General features: G+C 43.2%; 1 protein-coding gene across 3 annotated transcripts in view; it reads right to left on the bottom strand.

Annotated features, from left to right (window-relative positions):
* Positions 1 to 9,977: 9,977 nt before the first annotated feature.
* zfhx4 (zinc finger homeobox 4) overlaps positions 9,978 to 20,776 on the bottom strand; it is a 77,143-nt gene continuing 66,344 nt past the window's right edge. For all 3 annotated transcript variants that reach the window (XM_053860675.1, XM_053860674.1, XM_053860676.1), the window contains 4 exons: positions 20,518 to 20,718; positions 20,288 to 20,408; positions 14,848 to 20,196; positions 9,978 to 14,387 (listed from right to left, as the gene is read on the bottom strand). In XM_053860675.1, coding sequence (XP_053716650.1) covers positions 12,841 to 14,387; positions 14,848 to 20,196; positions 20,288 to 20,408; positions 20,518 to 20,718 — 7,218 coding nt within the window. In that variant the 3' untranslated portion in view covers positions 9,978 to 12,840. The remainder of the gene's footprint in view (positions 14,388 to 14,847; positions 20,197 to 20,287; positions 20,409 to 20,517; positions 20,719 to 20,776) is intronic.

The following is a 20,776-nucleotide window of genomic DNA, read 5'->3' as shown; positions in this document are numbered from 1 at the left end:
CAGAGCTCTTGCTTCCACTCACCAGGAGGAGCCGACTGACTTGTGCTCCAACACCTTTCCATGCTGCCTCCCAGACACATCCCTGCTGAGATGTTGCGGCCATGGCCAACTGGGTAGAGGCTTCGGAGCAGACTAAAGAGAGAGATTACATTACTCGGTTGGCCTACGTTACCCCTGGAGAGTGAGAGGAGGTTTCTGTGGAGAGTGGAGTTTGAGTATCTTGGCATTGGTTGACCGTGACCAACTACCAAAATATTGATACTGAACGCGTTTGTGCTTTGACCCAGCACAACATTTCCTGTGTCTAAAATGCCTTAGATAACAAGTACGAACAGTTAAGAGCGGCGACAGAGACGTAGCATTCACACTGGTTACACACAGCAAATCATGGAATATGTTTTTTTTTTGCTCGGAGCAAGTTCTGAACAAGTGAAAATTTGATGATCGGGAAATGTTTATGATGGGATAATATAAAGATGATGACATTTTGGTGATGTTTTGTTGTCGGATTGGGCTTGGATTCATTTATTTTGGACAAAAAATAATTACTCAATCCAAATATCAGATCAGTCGTGTACAAACTTTCTTTTGCAGGACAAATTTTTCAATGCACCGATTTCTGGGCCACCACATTATACAATGTGATGTCATCAAATTATATATATATATAAGAGAATATATATATATATATATAATATATCATAAGAGAAGTAGAAAAAAATGAGCACTTCACGCACACGCAGTTCAGTACAGGTTCAACGTTAAATTTGATCATTGTGGAATCAAATGCAAGTAACATCCGACTTACGACCGGGATCGGTTCCGACCAATCGGTCATAAGTCGGATTGGACCTAAATCGAATGCCATTCAAAATGGCCGACGTGAGGGTTATAGCTACTACTGTAGTGGTAGATGGCTGTGTGAGAGTGAGATGTTGGGATACTGTGCTGCCGTAACAGTACGTACGCGATGCCAGGCTGCTACGTGCTGCGGTGCCAGACATTGAATAAAAAAAAAAAAAGCATCTGCTGGCTGAAGTCGTAAGTATGGGTGGACGTAAGTTGGGCAGGTTGTAAATCGGATGTTAGTTGTATTGAAACACAATTAATGACTGATCAAACATCTACCAATAATAAATAAATAAAGTTTTCAAAATTATTTTTTAATCGAGTCCCAACACAAGTTTTCGTCATTCACTTGTATTAACTGCTTGCTGTTCACTCGCCCTTTAATACTAGGGGAAAAAAAACCCACAGAAATCTAGACTTAGTAAAGCTCAGCATACAATTGTATCAGCAGAATGGTTAAAAATGGGCACTTTGGCCACCCAGGTTCAATTCCCAGTCAAGACACTTCATTTTTTTTTTTGTCTGACTGAGTGTATGCTGCGTTCAAATAAAGGCATGTCACATGAGCTCATTGGCAGGGCTGTCTTCTGCCACTGTCTCCCATATGAAATGCAAATCATGGAACTGAAGCTCATTTTAGGTATATCTGAGCCGTCACAAACACACAATTCCAGACAACGCAAGGCACACAGCAAACGGACAAAAGGCTGCGGCACATTTCTATTAATGGACTGGAGTTAAAAGAAGATCAGAAGGCCTTGATTTGGAAAGAGCGACATCACTGCTAATGACTAGAGGGCTTGCAACAGCCATCTCAGCCTATTATAACTTAGGAACCGCGCTTCTGTGTTTTTAAAGATGAATGCAAATTAAAAAGCATTAGGCTAGATTCATTTGCGGTCTTTGGCATATAGGCCACTTCTGGTCCGAGGGCCACTTAAGAAGGCCTTATATCTTCAAATGACCTCGAAATCAAAGACGGAGCAAGTTTTAATGATTTAGAGAGCTCTTTAAGAGTCTGAAGGAGAGGCAACACTGGCTCATTAAAATGTTCATTTAGACATTAAAAAGGCTTTCAGTTAGAAATGTCCCTGACAGGACGGCGAGTTGATACATATAGATTGCCCCGAATTTGAGCTAAATTGATGTCTGAGTCTGTCCTTGTTTTTTTTTTATTGGTGATGCTATAAATGACAAGGCATTTGTCTTTATTATAATTTTCTTTTTTTGAGACTACGGATCTGTGTGCATGAGCAAGCTTGTGTGTGTGTGTGCGATAAATGGCAAAGTGTGTGCTGTGATTTGGTGTAAGGCCTGTGAATGACCTGGGGAATGCATCATGTCACTTTATATTTAGCTTCTGTTTTCTCACAGCCGCTCTTCTGTTGCACATGGTATGATTTCAGCTTTCGAGCGCACATGAGCTTTTGTATATAAGTGTGTGTGTGTGAGCATACACAAATGAGAGAGAGACACCTGTATATTCCCCTCAACCTGTTCAAATTGCTCCCTTATTTCCCCAAAGTCACAAGCCACCAAGTAAAAACCTATCGCAGCCTTCACCATGCAAGACTTTCTCTTCAAAGTCAAAATCATTTTGTCAAAAAATATAGGACTACTTCTGAGACCTTGACTCTTCCTCCACTTTCAAAATGCCAAACCAAGGTTTTTAATGAAGTGTGACATGTTCGCACCATGACCAAAGTTACAGTGACGAACTTCAACAAATGAACAGTCCAGAGATCTGGCGGCGGAGTAGTAAACACACAGTCACAGTTTATCTATTATCCGACAATGCCTTTGCAACTCTGTGATCTCACTCTTCCGAGCCCCGTTGCTATCTGGGTCGATTTACGTGTGAATGGCGTCTTGGCCTTTTTGGAACGTGAAGGCCACTGTAGCTGTTACAGGTATTTTCAACTGCATGATGCAAGAACACTAGGTGGAAGAAATTCTTAAACAGTGGACCTTTAAGTTCAGCAAACTTGTCAGTAAATGCTTTATGTGACTGAAGAGTTGACAGTCGAAGCAAACAGTTAATCTTAATTGATTCTATTCTGGATTGTTAGAAGTTATTGGTGGTTCAATAGCCCTAAAACTCTCCCCGTCCCATCATCTGAATACAGCTTGGATAACTGTATCATTTCCAAATGACTGTATCTTGAGAACAGGGAGCTGCCAGTGGATTTGATCACAGATGTTCATATGCACGGAACTGATGAGTGACCTGTTTGTTTGTCGCACTGCATGAACATTAATAATGCGGTAAACAGAAAAATGTGCCACCTATTTTTCAGACGCGCAGATGCAGCCCCTCTCATAACGTCCCCTCACATCTCACATGTTTAGTTATTTACAGCCACGACAACAAAAAAGCCTTGAACCGTTCACCAAACTACACAGCACCCTTTGTGTCGCAGGCAAAACAGGAAATCAGGCTTTTGTCCGCTCGAGATGGCATCAAAAAACATGGTGTTTCATCTGTCTTAAGCAATCCCATCTCGACGGCTTCACGCGTCCCCATGTGGGGCGGCGGCACTCCTCAGAACAGATCGGGAAGCAGCACAAACGATCTGCTGGGGAAGTCCCAGCAGGCTGCCATAACATGCTCGTTTGTCGACACACCGTTGTTGCACGGAGCCCATGTTTGATTTCTCTCAGGTCGCCCCTTCTTCTTTTTCCGTCTCTCACTTCAATTCCATCACTTGCTTGTTTTACTGTCGATATCACCTACTTTCTTTCTTTTTCTCCACCGCTGACACGCGGGGCTTTTGCGATCCGTTTGGCCCGTCTGTCTCTCTCCTCCCTCGTCCCTCCTGGGCTTTCCTCCTCCTGTTCTCCCTCACACCTCCTCCCTTTTTCTCTTCACTTTAAATACATGTTTGTCTTGTAGAGATGGCATCAGTGATTGCAACTCTCCTCCAGCCGGCAATAACAGCAGCGGGTGAACTTGTGCAACCTTCAATTTCCTCAACTTGCTTCTCAGATGTACCTGACGACTGAGGCCTCACAGCAACGCTTTTGTGTAGCAAACCTTTTGTCTTCCTCATTCTATCCCTGAATTTCCTTTATGTTTTTATCAATAGAAATGCAATTTTACACAACAGGTGCCCCTTCCCCGCCGCTCTCGAATGTAAAGGGTAATACATAATAGGATCTCACGTTGAGTATTTGTGCACCAGGGACGGACAAAGTCTGTGGTGGATGACTTGCAGGTGGAGGATGGACCAGGTGCAAGTGTTATTTTGGGTGTGTGCTGTTTATCACTGCGCTGACACTGAGATATGGCTCACACATGGCTCAGTTTAGCAGGGTTTTTAAAATAGGCTTCCCTGTTACGTAGTGGACTTTGTTACGGAACAATGCACAAGTAAAATCCGACTTACGACCTGCTCGACTTACGTCCACCCGTACTTACGACCACGGCCAGCAGATGCTTACTTTTCATTTTTTATTCAATGTGTGGCACCGCAGCACATAGCAGCTGGGCATCACGTACGACAGTTACGGCAGCACAGTCTCACTCTCACACAGTGATCTACCACTACAGTAGCACCTATAACCCTCGCCTCGGCTATTTTGAATGGCATTTGACTTTTTCCCAATCTGACTTAAGACTGTTTGGTCGGACCCGATCGCCGTTGTAAGTCAGATGTTACTTGTAGTTGAAGCTCATTTTGGATATGCTCTTGTACTGCCGGGAACAATGCTGTATTCAAGTGGTGTAAGAACATAGCAGGTCTGGTGTTGGCTTCTATATTAACCTCAAAACAAACCAAATGAATAACTACTGTTGGCAACACGGCCACATTGAATGAGTTTTATTTATTTATTTATCACAGAAAATTAGCTGGGAGAGCAGAACCGTGACACTGAAAGTCCTTGTCATGCTACATTCGTAGTGAATTGTGACTTTTTTTTGTTTTTTGCAAACTGCAACTTTTTGTTTCTTTTGAGCTGTGGGATAAATCACATTAATCACAGTAAGAGAAAGCAAGATAATCTTCCTTGCGATTGTGAGATGTGCGAACGTGCTCAAATCCCAGCGATAATGGGAGGTAAAAAGGATCTGATGCCATCTAGCTGATAACAGTAATTTGACAGCTTCAATTCCTCTGCAGCAATCAGAGTTCAGATGATCGAAGCTGATTATGAAGTGACTCCCGCAATCTGTCGTAGATGCTTTTAATATCTACACTGATGCCTTTTTTTTATGTCTAAACAATGAATTTATTGTGTGTTTTATCGTTTTCTTTATCCAGTGTATCTTGAACGTGATTTGATGTGCAACAAAATTCATTTATTTGGTCTTATAAAGCCACAGCATTCCGTTCCATCCCTCAGCAACTGAGTCAGATCAGTAGGTGTACCAGCCTTGAAAGGTAATCGCAAGGGCAACATCACCCTCGAGGCTTTGAGATGGTTATTCGAACAATGAAACATGTTTTTTTTGTCAAATGAATGTCATTTCATTTAGCCAAGTTTTTGAACCAAACAATTCCAGAAGCGAGCTGTGTAATTCCTCTTGACTGAACTCATAGTTTTACTGTATACTGTTGATGATGATGATGTTTAATAAGTCTTATTTAAGAGTTACAGAACTCAGTTATTTCCATGAAATATGCTCATTATTGTTTTGAATTTTCATTTTCATTGTGTCCTGACCACCTCAGCTGACACCATACGAACAAAACCAGCGTGTGGTTTTTGCACCTTGTCACTGGTTCTTTCAATTCCTTCCCCAAAATGCTGACTTAAGTGAAGGGAAAGGAACCAAACCAGGACATGATTGTTTAAGATGCTGGACATCTTTCTCCGCATCCCAGGTGCGTGTCCTTCCATTCTCAGAAGGCAGTGGTTGGTGGACACTTAAAGGGTTTAGTTCAGTTTCTGTGGGCTGCAAGTCATGAGAAAAAAGGACAGAGATTAAGGTTAGAGTAAAGCCATGGAGGGGTGCTCCTTTCTCTTTGAAAATTCATTGGGGTCACCGTATAGAGCACCTCAAAGTATCATGTGTGTCACTCAAACTATCTACTCGTGTGAACGCATGGCCATATCAGATTTTAAAATACAGATTAAATACCAAGTCACATCTACAGTTGAGAGCTCACACTCGTGGAAAAGTGCATCCCAGCCCCTCCAAGTGAACGCCATGTCTAAGGGCAAACATTTGCCTCCATTGAATGATGAACGCATCAACAAGCAACACTGAAGGTAGATCTTGCTGTCAATGCAAACGTCTGTCTGAAAATGTGTTCTTTACCTGGGTTTGATAAGAATAATGCTCTTGGACATCTCATTCAATTACACTTGAAAGTGATTGGTCGAGGGAGTTGAAGCTTACAGCATCTTTAAAAAATAGTTGAGCTCTCAGGGTCAGTCCAACACACCTCAGTCAAGTCCCCTAAACTTGAGCTAAAGACACTAGAGGAAATCAACATTAGAAACTCACAAACTTTCATAAGACCAGACTCGCAAATGGCAGTATTAAAATCATGAATCGATTCTTTTGGCAAAAGGGTCAACTCATGGTCTCACAAGAGATCTGGACCCAGGATCTTGTTATGGGGGCGACGGCACAAACCTCTCCGACAAATGAAACTGCCGCCTTCGTCTTCTGCCTGTCGCTTCTGTCTCCATTAATTTCCCTGCAGGAGTCATGGTGAGACCAAGGTTTGCATCAGAAACCTTCTAAAGAGCCGAAATATCTGATTATAAGCTGTTTATCCTCTTTAAAGCGTGACAACATAGCAATGCCAATACGCAAGTGGCCTCAGATGTGATGTTGGTCAATATCTATTGACAGACAAATCATTGTTGTTGTTCTTCCATTTCGTCATTGTCCAGGCCCAATGCATGAGGGGCTAAACTGGGAGTGAATGTGATTGGATTTTCAGTCTCCATCATTAAATTCCCATGCGGGGAATACTAATTCCAGTATTTAGTGCGGTGATGCTAGGGCTTGCTTTCATCTTAAACTGATTCCAGTCTAATTAGATTGGGCATGTGGGGGGTGGTGGATGTATCCGTCTGGACTAATCCCTGCCTCTCTGTCCCAAACATTGTATTATCCAGAGAAAATCCATTGGCTGCGGGCTATTCAAAGCCAGATCTGCCTCCACCACAGCCTCTGTACTGTATCATCTGGAAAGCCGTGGCTCGGAGGGAGCGCGGCGCAGCGAGGGTGGAACCTAATGGTCATGAGTGATGTATGGGTTGCAGAAGTCGCCTTTTAGAATATACAGTAAACCTTTTACCGCGTATTCAGGGCAAGACCGTGTGCGGCTGCTGCCCCTTTTGCCGAGATGCTGGGGCTTATCCTCATAATGTTTGCATGCACACTTGAATTTGGTGCCTTTTGCTGCGTGTAACTCTTGTATAAGTGGAAAAAAAATACATATAAGTTATGAATGTTGGCGTCGATAAATAGTAATGAAATGATTTGTTTTCTTGGGAGACTTGGAAGATGGACGTTTTTGATTTCTTTTTTGCTTCTACTCTGACCCTGGGAGTCAAGACTAAATTTTTAGGCAAGACGGAGGTTGTCTTTCAGGTTCTTTTGAGATGATGTGCATTCATGGTGGCAGTTAGGAATCCAAATTGATTTTTTTGTGAGGGTTTCAAAAATGGGTCGCTCAAGTGCACTCTGTAAATATTCAAATAAGCAGCGACATTGAACAAGATTTGCCTTAAACAAACATTTTGGTATATTATATTCTGAACATTCTGTTTGGTTTTCACTCATCCTGCAGCAGATTTCTTTTAAGAAGTGTATATGGTATTACAACAGTTGCTCAGACAAATGCAACTCGACGACTAATTTCAGGTTTTGTGCTTTTAAAATACTGTTTTTTTTATTTCAAAACTGTAATGATGAAAATGCATTATAAGACTAGATAGTAAAATATGAAGACTTTTGTACATGTGACTTGTCATGTGAGATTCACTTTATCTGTGCTCATGTGTTTGATGGTACACGTTTTTGCAGTTATATAGTTCTGTCCCCCTTTTCACACCATCAACGTACAAAACATCCAACAGTTGGATCACAAAAAGGATTTTATATTTCTCTCCAACCCTCCCAGTAATTTCAGTCAACGTGACATATAAACGGACATTAACTGCCCTCGGAATACACTGTAATGCCAGGTGTGAATTGCCGGCAGACCACAGTGAAAACGATAAAGTGCTCCGGTCTTCCAAGCACAGAGAAGGCCAGAAAAATGAAAGGCCTTCAGCCATTGTTCTCCACAAAGGTCAAACACAATTCAATCCCATAATATAGCAGGGGGGAGCTCTACCCCAGCAATCGCCTCCACTTTAAGGGTGAGCAACAGGAAAGGGCCATTCAGCACAACTGCAGCACGCTGAGAGCCAAACACATCCGTCAAGGGCGAAGGGTGCGGTAAGACGAAGGAGAAGAAGAGGGGAAAAAAAAAGGTGTTTTTGAGGGGTTTACATGTTGGGGCCGTTTCGCCGACACACTGAAGTGTTCTGGGCAAGACAATAAAGGCCACAACAGATTGTGCAGGAGTGAAAAGATTCTCATCTTCACCCTTCATTTTTGCTGCCCTTGTGAAATTTCATTAGGTGGATTTAACGACTTGTGAATGTCGGCTTTCTCCGTGACCCCGACGCTGGTGGCGGACACGTCTTTCTGGCAGGGTGTGATGTATTGTGTTGCGCTGTTCCTCAGGTGCAATTTTTAATGCGATAGCATCTGCCCTAAGATCTAAAAAAAAAAAAACAGTGGCATGTCTTCAGCAAGCATCCATTTTGCTGCTTAACTCAGCCAGTAGCTGCGAACATTCATCCAACATATCCATCTGAAGAGCCATTAGATGCTGAAGCAGAAACCTTGAATTTCCATTTTTATGAGGTAATGTGTTGCAGTTAAACATGCTTCACAGTAGAGCAAAGGCTGGATGCCAACAAAGCTACACGGACTTGCTTCATGTGTAAGTTAAATTAGGATTGAAAGTGCTTACACAAGGTTTTTTACAGGCTAGAAACAAATCAGTATTATTACGTTTAATATTGTCGCTTTGCAATAGAAGAGACAAATGACTACTTATTAATGGCTTTTATAAGGCTGACTTCTGAGGGTCTCACAGCTTGGATACTCAATATATCCGATATGCAACGCAATAATAAATTCAGATTCAAGACCCTTTCAGCCATTACCGCCCACTTATTTATACTCTTAATGGAAGAAAAGTTCATTTGCGAAGAAAAAATGCTTCTTTTGTTCTGACACAAATGCTTCTGGAATTTACGGATCGTACACTGGGAGGCTAGATTTTGGCGTAATTCAAGACCACGTAGATGTTGACACAACCACTTTCAGAGTCATTCAGAATTGAAGCAACATTTTTTTTTTCGTGGACTCAGAGGCCGCACTGTTCCATTCCAACTCGAAGCAGCACTTGAATTGAATGAGCATCACCTCTGTGCGTTGTTTGTATATTCGCTCAGACACTCTGGTTTCCTCCTACAGACCAAAAACTTTGCAAAGTGAATTGGAGACAAAACCAGCTGTGAGTATCTGGCTGTATATTTGAGTTATTAAAATGTGCCTTGCGACAGGCTGGTGACCTGCTCAGGGTGACTCCTGGAATAGGCTCCAACTTCCAGCAGAAGTTAAAAAGTTAAGATTATATTTTTAAATGACATTGTCAATATTATTTAACCAAATCTGTGCATGCAAAATAGTTTGGTTCTTCACTAGTTTGAAACACATTTGAAATAATTCTGTTGGGTTTTCTATGCATAGTGGCTTAATAACTGATTAAATGACAGATAATATAGACCTACCTCAATAAAAACTACCAGTACTAGTACTACTACTAGTAATAATAATCATCATTATCATTACTAGAGTTTGATGTCTCATTTTATGTATTAAGTTTTCAAAAAGTTTTTACACTTCCTCCATAGCAGATAAACTTCAGCCTTAGTATAGTGAACACCATCTAATATTTGGGAGAAATTGCTCCAAATTTCCAATAGATGTGTGCTATGATAATACTCTTATATGAGGACCAAGCTGACGCATTTTTGCGGTTTGTTTTTTTCGTCGACATAATCTGTGCTGGTGCGTGAAGGGACATGAGAGGACACAAACGTGGTTTGCAGATACAGTTTTTAATGTATCACAACAATGAGCAACAAACATACTTGATGAACTATTTCCAGAAGTTGTTCAAATACCATCTACAATAAACGTCATTTCAACTATGACAACAGGTCTGTGACAAAATAAAAAAAAAAAAAAAGGTTTCAAAACCATGTTATTACCGTGGTACGGTACAGTTGATACCTCGAACAGTACAGTAACAAAAACTAATGCGACTACTCTCTATATATAAAACATCAATAACATTTTTGGTTTAGTTTATTTAAAGTTTTAGCCATAGGGGCTTCTTCTTATTAAAACCTCAGGGTGCATTTCCTATGTAACCCAGATGTTGAAGAGTACATACTGTGGAGGATATGATTGCGCCATGAAAATCCCTTTGACATCCAAGAAGAGCAATTCCAATTTCAACCTTTTGAAGGCTGTCCCCATGAACATGACACAATCCATCCATTTTTAAAAAAAATGTTTTTTGTTTTTTTTTGTGTTTTTTTTTTTGTTTTGTTTTTTTTTGTTTTTTTTGTTTTGTTTTTGGCTGCTGTGCAGTTGCAATATATATGTACAGTTATATTGTTGGACCATCCTTTTTGTTGGTTTTGTTAGCATTTACCAGTCCATAGTGTGGAAAGCGTTCTGTCTGATGCTAACATCTTAGCAGGTGATGCCAGCAGAGAAGTTCAGTCTTGTAATGCTGAGCCACAGAGTAGGGAAAGGCAAAAAGCCAGAGTTGTGAAAGCCTTTGGAATCAGGACAGTCGCTCATGTTTGTACAATGGCAGAATTGCACCTTGGGAGGCCAGGATGTCTCTTATGAAACACAATCGAAAAGTGTCTTCAGGATAAAAGAAAAAAACACTGAAAATCCAAATAATGACATTAAAAAAAAACAAAAAAAAACGCTCACACAGAAAATTAAAACTGACAGTTTGCTTTAAATCTTTGAAAAGAAAACACTTTACAATAATAAAACAAAAATTGGAAATGTAACTTGGTTTCATTGTTTGAAACAATAACAAAGCATGGTCTGATTTAACCTGTCAAACAGTTGCATTACATGCTACTTGCTCATCTCAGAATAGGAAATACCAAAAGCAATACATTTTTGCATTTCTTCATATTAATAAATTTGTACCATGCACAGCCAACTATGAATATGTACAACAGCTTTGCTTTCTTTGTTCACAAGAGCCTATTCTTTCATACAAATAGCCTGTTACTTTGGAATGAATCACGTTGGTTTCGATTACCAAATTAGAAAGTGATTCGTGAAGAAGAAAAAGAAGAAATTGAACACCCTTTGACAGCTTTCACATTCTCAGTTGCACAGCAAAATAACAAACAAAATAGCAAAGCAAAACAAAGCGATTGATGTATCAGGTTTTTTTCTTTTCTGGTTTGCAAGAATTGATGGCAGGCAAAAACAATTGAACACAGTAGCAGCAAACTTTGTAAGGTAATACTTTGCAATGTTGAAATCACGTGGTGGAAAAATGGTAACTTGAATGGTAGATCATCAGAAGTGCCCAGAGAATCGATGGGAGGACCAGATCTAACCTGCACTTAATGGCAGCATATTGGTAACACTGATTTAAGCACATAAAATGGTCTAATATACAACAAAAATGTTGTTGCCCCCCTTTAAAGCAGCATATTAGCAAAACAAATAGTGAATGGTCATTCCGATTTCTTTCTTTCTTTCTTTTTTTTTTTTTTTCCAACTCTGCGACCAACTTGTACGTGAACAGTTTCAAGTATACAGTACTGCTTTCTTGGATGCACCAATTGTTAAATAGATCTCTAGTTTATTAGGCATCACTCCTGTAACATATATGGACCAATATGCTGCTGTCGACAAAAAAAAAAAATAATAATATAATTAAAATACAAACATACATACAAACAAACAGAAAACAATATCTATTAAATTAACAAATGGCCTACTCAAATGATGTAAAGACAAAATTAAAACAAAATAAGTGCACTATAGTCCAGACACAAGCAGGTACCGTAACAGTACAGCATTTCACAAATGAAAAATGTTATATTCACATAATCCGAGTCTATCAAAACTAGAGTTATTACCTCTTCAGAAAAGGGTGTGAGCAGAGGTAAAAGTGAGAAGGTAAGAGTTGGCACAGATTAGTATACACTACATGAAAAAAAGGGGGCTGAGAAATAGATAGTTTGCTGTAATACAAACTGGCAAACACAGGGGCATCTTACACATTTACTTCTGCATTCTAAATTCCCTAAATGGCAAAACCGTACGGTCTTTCTTTTTTAGGGCAAAACTGAAAGGATATGCACATTGTCCATTGTAACAGTTATATTGTCTCTTGGTAATCTATACACACCAAGGAAATGCGTTCAATAAAGCTTGACATGTTTTGGTTATAAGCCAAGTGTACCCAGGCTTGTTGCTGCTTTAACAAATGAGAAATGTATGTTCTGACCTGAGAATTTAAAGCTACTGAATTACACCTATCTAAACTAAGAGAGATTCTCTTTGAGGGTTCTGGATCGTCATCCCATACAGTACATGCTAGCATTTGGAAAACAATCCAGCTGAGGTGCAATTTGCTATCGTGAGAGTTTTTGGCTTGAAACAAGCCCCGCAGAGGGAGCCTGTGGGATTTTTCCTACTCCATTTTTGTATACAATATAAGCTCAGTCAAGCATCTGCAACAGTTCTGTCCATAACAAAAATCAATCAATATCTTGCCAGCATATCAATATGGGAAAAACAATCCTGAGTCAATCATTTGGTACTGTAATTTTTTGGGTTAAGAGAAACTTTGGAACTGCAGTTTAAAAAGTCTTATTTTTTTCTTTAAGCAAGGGATCCTTTTGTCACTCCTACACACTGAACATATCCATTCTGATACTACTGAAGTTTGCGTCTAGGCCAGAGGCCGGCTTCGCCTTGACTTCCAACGCGTTATCTAAGTCCTCCAGCTTCTGGCTTAGCTCATTGTCAGACTCATCTGAACAACTCTCGGTGGGTAGTGAAGTTGGAACCCCTGAGGTGCTGCAGGAAGTTGAGGTAACCGTTGAAGGTGAGGAAAGGGGGGGAGGAGGAGAGGCAGACGGGGAGGAGGAAGCAGCTTTCCGGGCTGTGGTGGCCTGGAACAGGACGTTTGGCCAGGACTTCATGGACAAGCGAGAGAGATGAGGAAAGGTGTTATTAGAAGAAGCTGCAGACTGCGAGGTAGATGTGGTGTTAGGACTAGGGGAGCAGACAGAGTGAGGTAATAATCTAGTATGCTCTTTGGCATTTCTCATTGCTTGTTTGATTGTTTTCTCTTTGTGCAAGCTCGACTGAAGATGTTGGCCAAGTGCTTCATTCCCAATAACAACCACATTGCAGGCAACACAAGTGTAGTTACTGACTGCCTTCCGAAGCACCGTCTCTTGCAGGTCAGTAAAAGGATGTCCAAAGTAACAGAGGGACTTTTGATGACGCACCACTGAATCTTCGTCAGCAAAAATCATCTGGCACTTCCTGCATATAAACTCATGCTTGACTGACGGCACAATAAAAGCATCTGGAAAATCCATGGTACTTTTGGTATCTGTTTTCGGTTCTTCCTTTGTGCTTTCGGTTGAAGAGCCTGTGTTGGTTTTGTCGTTAGCGTCAATCGCCTCTTTTGGTTTAAAGGTGTTGGTGGTAGCGCTGGGGGTGGTTGTCTTCACAGGGGCTGCTTTCTGCTGTTGTGGCTGCTGCTGCTTCTGCTGTTGCTCAAGCTGCTTCTGCTGCTGCTTCTGCAGTGAATCTTGCAGCGATTGCTGGTACTGTTGATACTGCTGCAGGAGAGCGGTTGGAGAGAGACCAGCAGCCATGGCAGCTTGCGGGACAGATGCTGGACCATATGGAAACATGTTCTCCATTCCACAAAGTGGTGGGAAGTATCCTCCTGCTTGGACCCCTCTGGGAAGCTGAGGAGAGAAGCAATTGGGAAACCCAGGGAGGAAATAGGGCAAGAACTGCCCTCCTAAGAACGAACTGGGATCCCCAGCAGCAAGAGCATTCTGAAGAGCCTGCAGTTGGTTATTATCCAGAGCAGCTTCAATTCCTGGCTTGCCTGCAGCCTGTTTCTCCCTTTTCTTGGCCATGCTGATGGTGTCTGAACATTGGCTGCTCTCATTCTCGCTGCACTTTGCCTTCATCTGAGTTGGCTTGTCTCCTGGTTTCTTACTGGTGTCCCTCTCTGGGTCTTTAGCTTGCTGCTCTGTATGGTTTACTGCTGCCATAGGTGTGGAGGGGACAGGAGGAGGAGGAGGAGGTGGAGGAGGAGGAGGAGTCTGCAGAAGAGTCTTGGTTGGGGTAGTGCTGAGAGACATGGCAGGAGATGGGGTGGCTGGTGTAGGGAACCCAAGCATGCCAGCACCGGGAGACGCTAAAGCTGAAATACAGTGGTATATAAATATGGAAATATTCAATATTTTATACTCAAATCCAAATCACTATGGAAATTTGTTTGCATGACAAGATAAACATACATCTTTTTTTTTTTTTTGTTCTGTTGTCAGATTTTGTTATGGAGCAAAACTGTCACATGTGCTCAATAATATCTTCCGTTTGCCAATATATTAAATTATAAATATACAAAACATACACAAAAAAGAAAACATAAAACAAAATTCATGATTAAGATACACACCATATAAAAGAATCTTGTCGGAATTATCTGCCTTTTGCATGCACTATAATCCCACATTTTCCCATTTAAAATAGAATTTCAAAATAAAAAAAACTGTGGTTTACAACACAGCGGTTTAGAATAAACAGAGGTACCGTAAAATTAAAGGATCAGTTCATAAAACTTCTAGTCTATTAAACTTCTTTTTGTCATACTAACTCACCAGGTGTGTTGGGTGGAAAAACAGGAAGTGATGATGGCCCATTGACCCCAGGAAGAAGCACTGGCGGGAGGCCAGATATCCCTGGGTAGCCTGAGGGCAGGCTAAGGCCATGAAGTGCATTATTGTTGTCCACTGCATTCTGCTGCTGCTGGCCAGGCAGGCCCAGTCCCTCACCAGCTTTCTTCATGCGGTCCAGCTCTTGCTGTGCCATTAGCTGTCGAACAGTGGTTGGTGCTAGGTAGTCCTTTTCTCTGTCTACCTGGTTCCCCAGGGTTTCTTGCACTTTGGTGATGTGCTGTTTGGAAAAGATATGGTCTCGGATGGACATGCGTGCAGTGTACTTTACACCACACAAAGTACACTCAGGCCGAGGCCCTTCCGGTGAGCCTTGACTGATCATGAATGGCTTTCCAATGTTGATCTTGAATTTCTTTTCTTTCGCCCTGGCGTTCTGGAACCACACTTGGACAACACGCTTTGGCAGCCCAATTTCATTGCCCAGCATCTCACACTCTTGCATTGTGGGAGTGCGATAGTCGCTGAAACAAGCCTTTAGGACTTTAAGTTGCAAGTTACTCATCTGGGTCCTGAACCGCTTGTGGCCCGGCCTGTCCCCAGAACTGCTTCCTTTGGCAGACTTGTTGAAAGGGTTACCTGCACCAAATGGACTTGGGGAGCTGGGATCCGCCAGGCTTGATGACTCACTCCGGTCATTGTTCTCGTCCATGTCATCATCTCTGGAGCTGTAGTACGAGTCACAGTCTTTCCCAGAGAAGCTCAGAGCCGGACTGACCATGCTGAATTGGAACCTCTCATTTCCACCATCAGAGTTTGTCCCCATATTAGGCTTGGAGTCAGAGAGTTTATCCATCGCATTTGCTGTGAAGCTCTCAACTTCGTTGTTGTTCCCCTCGTCTCCAGTTGTAGCATCGCTGATCGCAGTGTTAATGGACGACGTCTCATCGAAGTCCACTTTGCTCAGTTCGTAAGATGCTTCTGCTGAATTTACATTAGGCCCTTCAGTTTCATCACAATTTTCAGCTTTTAAGGATGAAGGGCTTAAGAAGTTTTTTATCTGCGCCTCAGATGTTTTTACTGGAGTTGAAGATGCTGTGGGCAGCTCATACTCGTTCGGCTCAGTCTTGGTAGGCAGCTGGGTGAAGTCAAAGAAATTGAACTTTGGGCTTTCACCTCTTTCATTGTCTTGAGTCATCATCGGGCTTGGTGGTAAGCTGAAGCCTGCTTGCTTTGCTTCATGCCAGTGTCTAGATCTGATGTGACTATCTAGAGCTGATTTCGCCTTGAACAGTGCACGGCAAAAGGGACATTTCTTGTGGGACTGGGTGGGCCCTATTGCCCTAAACTGTCCCTTTCTCTCTCGAGCTCGAGTGTTTTGAAACCAGACTTGTACGACTCTTTTTTTCAAACCAACCTCTCTCGCGATGTGATCCAACATCTTCCTTGTTGGGTTGGAATCAAGGAGGTACTTGTCGTATAGAATCTCAAGCTGTTCTGGTGTGATGGTGGTTCTTAAGCGTTTATCTCTGTGTTGTTCTTCTGCACTATTTCCTCCATCTTTGTCATTTCCACCTTCGTCCTTGTCATCCATTTTTCTCTTCATTGACCCTGACCCAACAGCAGATGTCAGACCAGAGCTTCCCTGAGAGTGGATTTGGGAGAGACCTCCAGACAGTAGCTGACTGGCCATTAGCGGGTTGTTGGGGTCGAAAATCATGTAGGGCATATCTATGGGCCTTTCAAGGAACTGAGAATGAAGAAACTGGTTTTGGGCGGCCAAGAAATGCATGTGCTGGTGCTCCTGCCACAGTTCCACGGTCGGGAATGCAATCTTACATTGGTCACATTGATACTGTAGCATTTGGTGGGGCAGGCTGTTTGTCAGTGAGGAAAGTGCGAGCGAGAGGGGGCTTGACGGCACTGCAGCTGCCTGGGGTTGGGAATGAGGTCGTGACATTTGTGGCTGAGGGGTTTTCTGAGGTGGTGGCTGAGGCGTACAAGCTTTTGATGGTCTCGGTTCTGGCAATGACTTCACAACTGGTGAGGGAGCAGTCTCGGTTTGTTTGGGTTCGGTTTCAGCTTCAGGTTTGGGGGAGATTTTGCCCAGGCTGGGAAGAGGAGAGGAGGAGACTGGGGAGCTTGAGCCAGAGCTTGTTGCAGTCCCCTGGGGATGCTTGGATGGGTCAAAGGTCAGATGGCTGCTCTTAGCTTGGCATTGGTCCACAGAATCCATGTAGTCTTCGCATGAGTTTTCTTCATTACCCTCTTCATCTTCATCTTTGTAACATTGTTTCTTCTGGTGAGTGATCAGATCAAAGATTCGAGGGAACACAATGTTGCATTTTTTACACTGGTACTGCATGTTGCTCGTTCTTATGTAGCGCTCATTGGTCAGCTCCTTTTTCTCACTGTCCTTAGCATCAGCCTGATTCTCGTAGCTTTTACGAGCTTTTTGCCTTGCGTTTTGAAACCACACAACGATGACGCGTGTCGGTAGGTTGAGCACAGTTGAAAGTTGCTCAATTTCATCATCTTTTGGGTAGGCATTCGTGTCAAAGAAATCTTGTAGTACCCTCAACTGATAATCAGTGAATCTCGTCCGGGAAGATCTCTTGTTGATAGCAGAGTCAGACCTGTAGTACTCATGCGTACCAAGCTGAGACTCCAATCTAATATCCTCGAGGGTTGTAATGGGCGGGATATTAAAATTGTAAGGAGAATCTTTGCTCCGCTGCCTCTCCTTGAAGAGCGTGTTGCGGAACCAGTGCTTTATGACTTTTTGGGGCAAGCCAGACTTTTCGGACATCTCTTGAATTTGCTCTTCGTTCGGGGAATTGTTGATGTCAAAATTGGCCCGCAGGATTTTCAGCTGGTCATCAGTGATGCGTGTGCGCGGACGCTTGAACTGGGACTGCCGAAGAAAATTGGGGTCAAGACCTAGTTGTTGTTGACAAAGCTGCGTAAGGTCAGTTGAAAGAGAGTCCATCGTAGGCAACTGAAGGGCAAGCTGAGGAGGCAACCCCGGGTGCTGAACAGACTGCATCATTAAGGGCGGGAATAGCGGTAGATCCAAAGGAACTTGGAGTGGCACTTGAGGGGGCGCTGGAGGGGCAGTGGGTTGTTGGGGAGGTGGCTGCGGCTGCGGTGTTGATGGTGGCACAGCCTGATGACTTGTCTGGTGTGTAGTCTGATGACTCACAGGAACAGGAGAAGGCGTTGGAGTTTGGGACTTGGTTGTTGTAGGAGTAGATGGCTGTGATACTGTCACCTGGGTAGGAGCAGGTGGCGGAGGAGGTGGTGGCGGCGGTGGTGGTGGAGGTGGGGTCTCAGGAGAAGCAGGGTTTATTGGATAAAGTTTGTCGTATGCCTCTCTGTATTGTTGGGCAAATTTCTCAAGCTCACCATACGGGAAAAACTGACTGTGCACATGCTCCTGGTGGCTTTTGAGGATGAGCATATTTGAGAACAGCTTCCCGCACATTCCGCACTCAAGTTTGTCTGTGCTCATTTCCACTTGTTCACCTCCATCTTTGTGTTTCTTCTGGTTTTTCTGTCGATTTTCGTTATACTGGATAACCAGTTCAAATCCAAAATTCTCCAACAGCGCTTTGGCTGCATTGCCCCTTGCACCTGACACTATGCGTGGTGGGGGAATTAGTGGCTCAGAGAACTTAGACTTCTTTATGTCTTTGTTGTCTTTCGTCCCATCAATGATGACATCACAGCCGTTTTCCATCTTGGACTTGCTTTCATGTTTTTCAAAATGCTCTTCAGCCTCTCTTGACATCTGGATGTCAGATACTGGGACAGAGGTTGATTCCAGCTTGGCTTTTTGGTTAAGAAGCTGTTGGTTCTTCTGCTGCTGGATCTGGGATTGAGTCTGAGACAGTTGCTGATGTTGAGCCTGCTGCTGGGCCTGCAGCTGATGCTGCTGCTGCATCTGCTGCTTCAAGTCTTCTAGAAATGAACCAGTCAGACCGGGCATTCCAAAGGCTGCTGCTGAATGCAGCGCAAGTTCCGGGCTGAGATTAAACTCTGCGCCTGGGATGTAGAAGGGGAAGAGGAACTGTGGCTGCTGAAATTGTAGCAATGCCTCTGGAGTCATTGGGAAATGGGGAAAGAATGCTGGATTGAGAAACTGTGGCTGAAAGAAAGCCGCTTGCTGCTGGAGCTCATGCTGAAGCTGCATTTGCAATTGGGCTGAGGACTGTGCTGACTGATGAGTATTTGTTTGTGCTGTAACATGATCAGAAGCTAACGCTTGTTTTGAGTTGTTGGCTTCTTTTTGGTCTGTACTGTTTTCTTTGTTAGCAGAGGGCGTTCCACTTCTCGCAGTGTCTGAGCTGTTCCCCTGTGTGCTTGGAGCAGGACTTTTCGCTGGACCACTACTGCTGGAGATACTGGTGCTGCTACTCGTCTCAGTTTTGGCTGTTCTGGCTTTGGTCTGGTGGAGCACTGACCTCATGTGAATTTCAAGTGTAGAGCTTTGGCTGTAAGCAACATTGCAAATGTTGCATTTAAATGGCTTGTTGTCGATATTGTTTCCTGTCTCTTGTGGGACTGGACTTGAGGCCTCTTGCAGCACTTTTTTCAACTTATGAAGATGAGACACTGAATTATAGTGGACCAGGAGTATATTTTTCTGAGTAAAAGACTCCTTGCACACTGTGCACTTGTAGGGTCGAGATGGGTCCAAAAACTTCTCCATTGTAAAGTTGGGTCCTTTCCTAAATGGCAGAGTACGTTTTGGTTCTGCCCCCATGTCATCCATCAGAGAGCTGCTGTCACTTCCTGTTGGGCTGGGCTTCTCTTCCTGATCCATTTCGTCATCTTTGTCCAAGTCATTCTCAAAGGCCTGCGCTTCCTCCAAAGCCCTGGCTTCACTCTCAGTGATGTCTCCATTAATTGGGAGATTTCCAATGAGTTGCTGCACCTCAGCTTCACTTAGTTCTGGATGTCCATTTTCTAAGTGTTTCCTGAGGGCCAGGAATGTCCTGAAGCTGCGCTGACAGAGGCTGCACATCGTAGCCGCGCGGATGGCGTGATACTGGGAATGTATCTGAAGCTTCTGCATGGTCTTGAAGGCGAGACTGCAGTGGTTGCAGCGATACTTGTAGACGTGACGATCAGATACAGACAGCTGCTGCTGCTGCTGCTGGAGCTTTTGAAGCTCGCTGATATGCTCCTGCAAAGTATCTGGTGACTTGCAGTCTTGTCCTAATCCACTGGCTCTTTTCCAGTCTGGGGCTTCTGATGCCTCCTTAGGGGGCTTGAGCTCTTCACTCTGGAGGTCCATTTCGTTCTTGTCTTGCTCATCTTTTAAGGCGTTTCCTGTCAAAGAGAGTGTAGTTTAACAACTTAATGTCACATCAATAAGAACCGTTTCATTAAAGCGTTGGTCAAAGCAAACTACGGGGCTTACCTTGGGATTTCCCGGAGCCATCAACGGGGGAAGCGGACGAATCCGCAGTGGAAAGTCCTTTGTCATGTCCAGTTTGGGAATGCATTACGTTATTTGGTGTTGGTGCGTCAGGTCCAACAACCTAAAGCGAAAAATGTGTTACTCCATTTGGATACAGGGATAAAATGAATGTGGCCAAATCATGACATTATGTCGTATATACTTCATAGGTTGTGATAACTGTTACATACCGTCATAATCAGCTTCTCCACACAGTCTGGTGCCACGCTGTGAAGGTGAGTGAGGTGCAGCTGCAGGTGAATCTTGTTGCTCAGAACATCCTGGCACAGTGGGCAGCGGATCACTGGCTGCATGGAATGTTGAGACATCACATGGAGCTGCATGCGGTTAGCATCTTTACTGCTGTAGTTGCAATAAGGACACTGTTGAACCTGAAGGAAACAGAGAGCAGAATGCAAAAGGTTAAAGCTAGAAAGCAGCCTTCCTTCT

Source organism: Synchiropus splendidus, chromosome 3 (assembly GCF_027744825.2).
Source record: "Synchiropus splendidus isolate RoL2022-P1 chromosome 3, RoL_Sspl_1.0, whole genome shotgun sequence".
Classification (NCBI taxonomy): domain Eukaryota; kingdom Metazoa; phylum Chordata; class Actinopteri; order Syngnathiformes; family Callionymidae; genus Synchiropus; species Synchiropus splendidus.
Note: the sequence above shows the minus strand (reverse complement) of the source record. Positions and strands in the feature narration are given on the sequence as shown.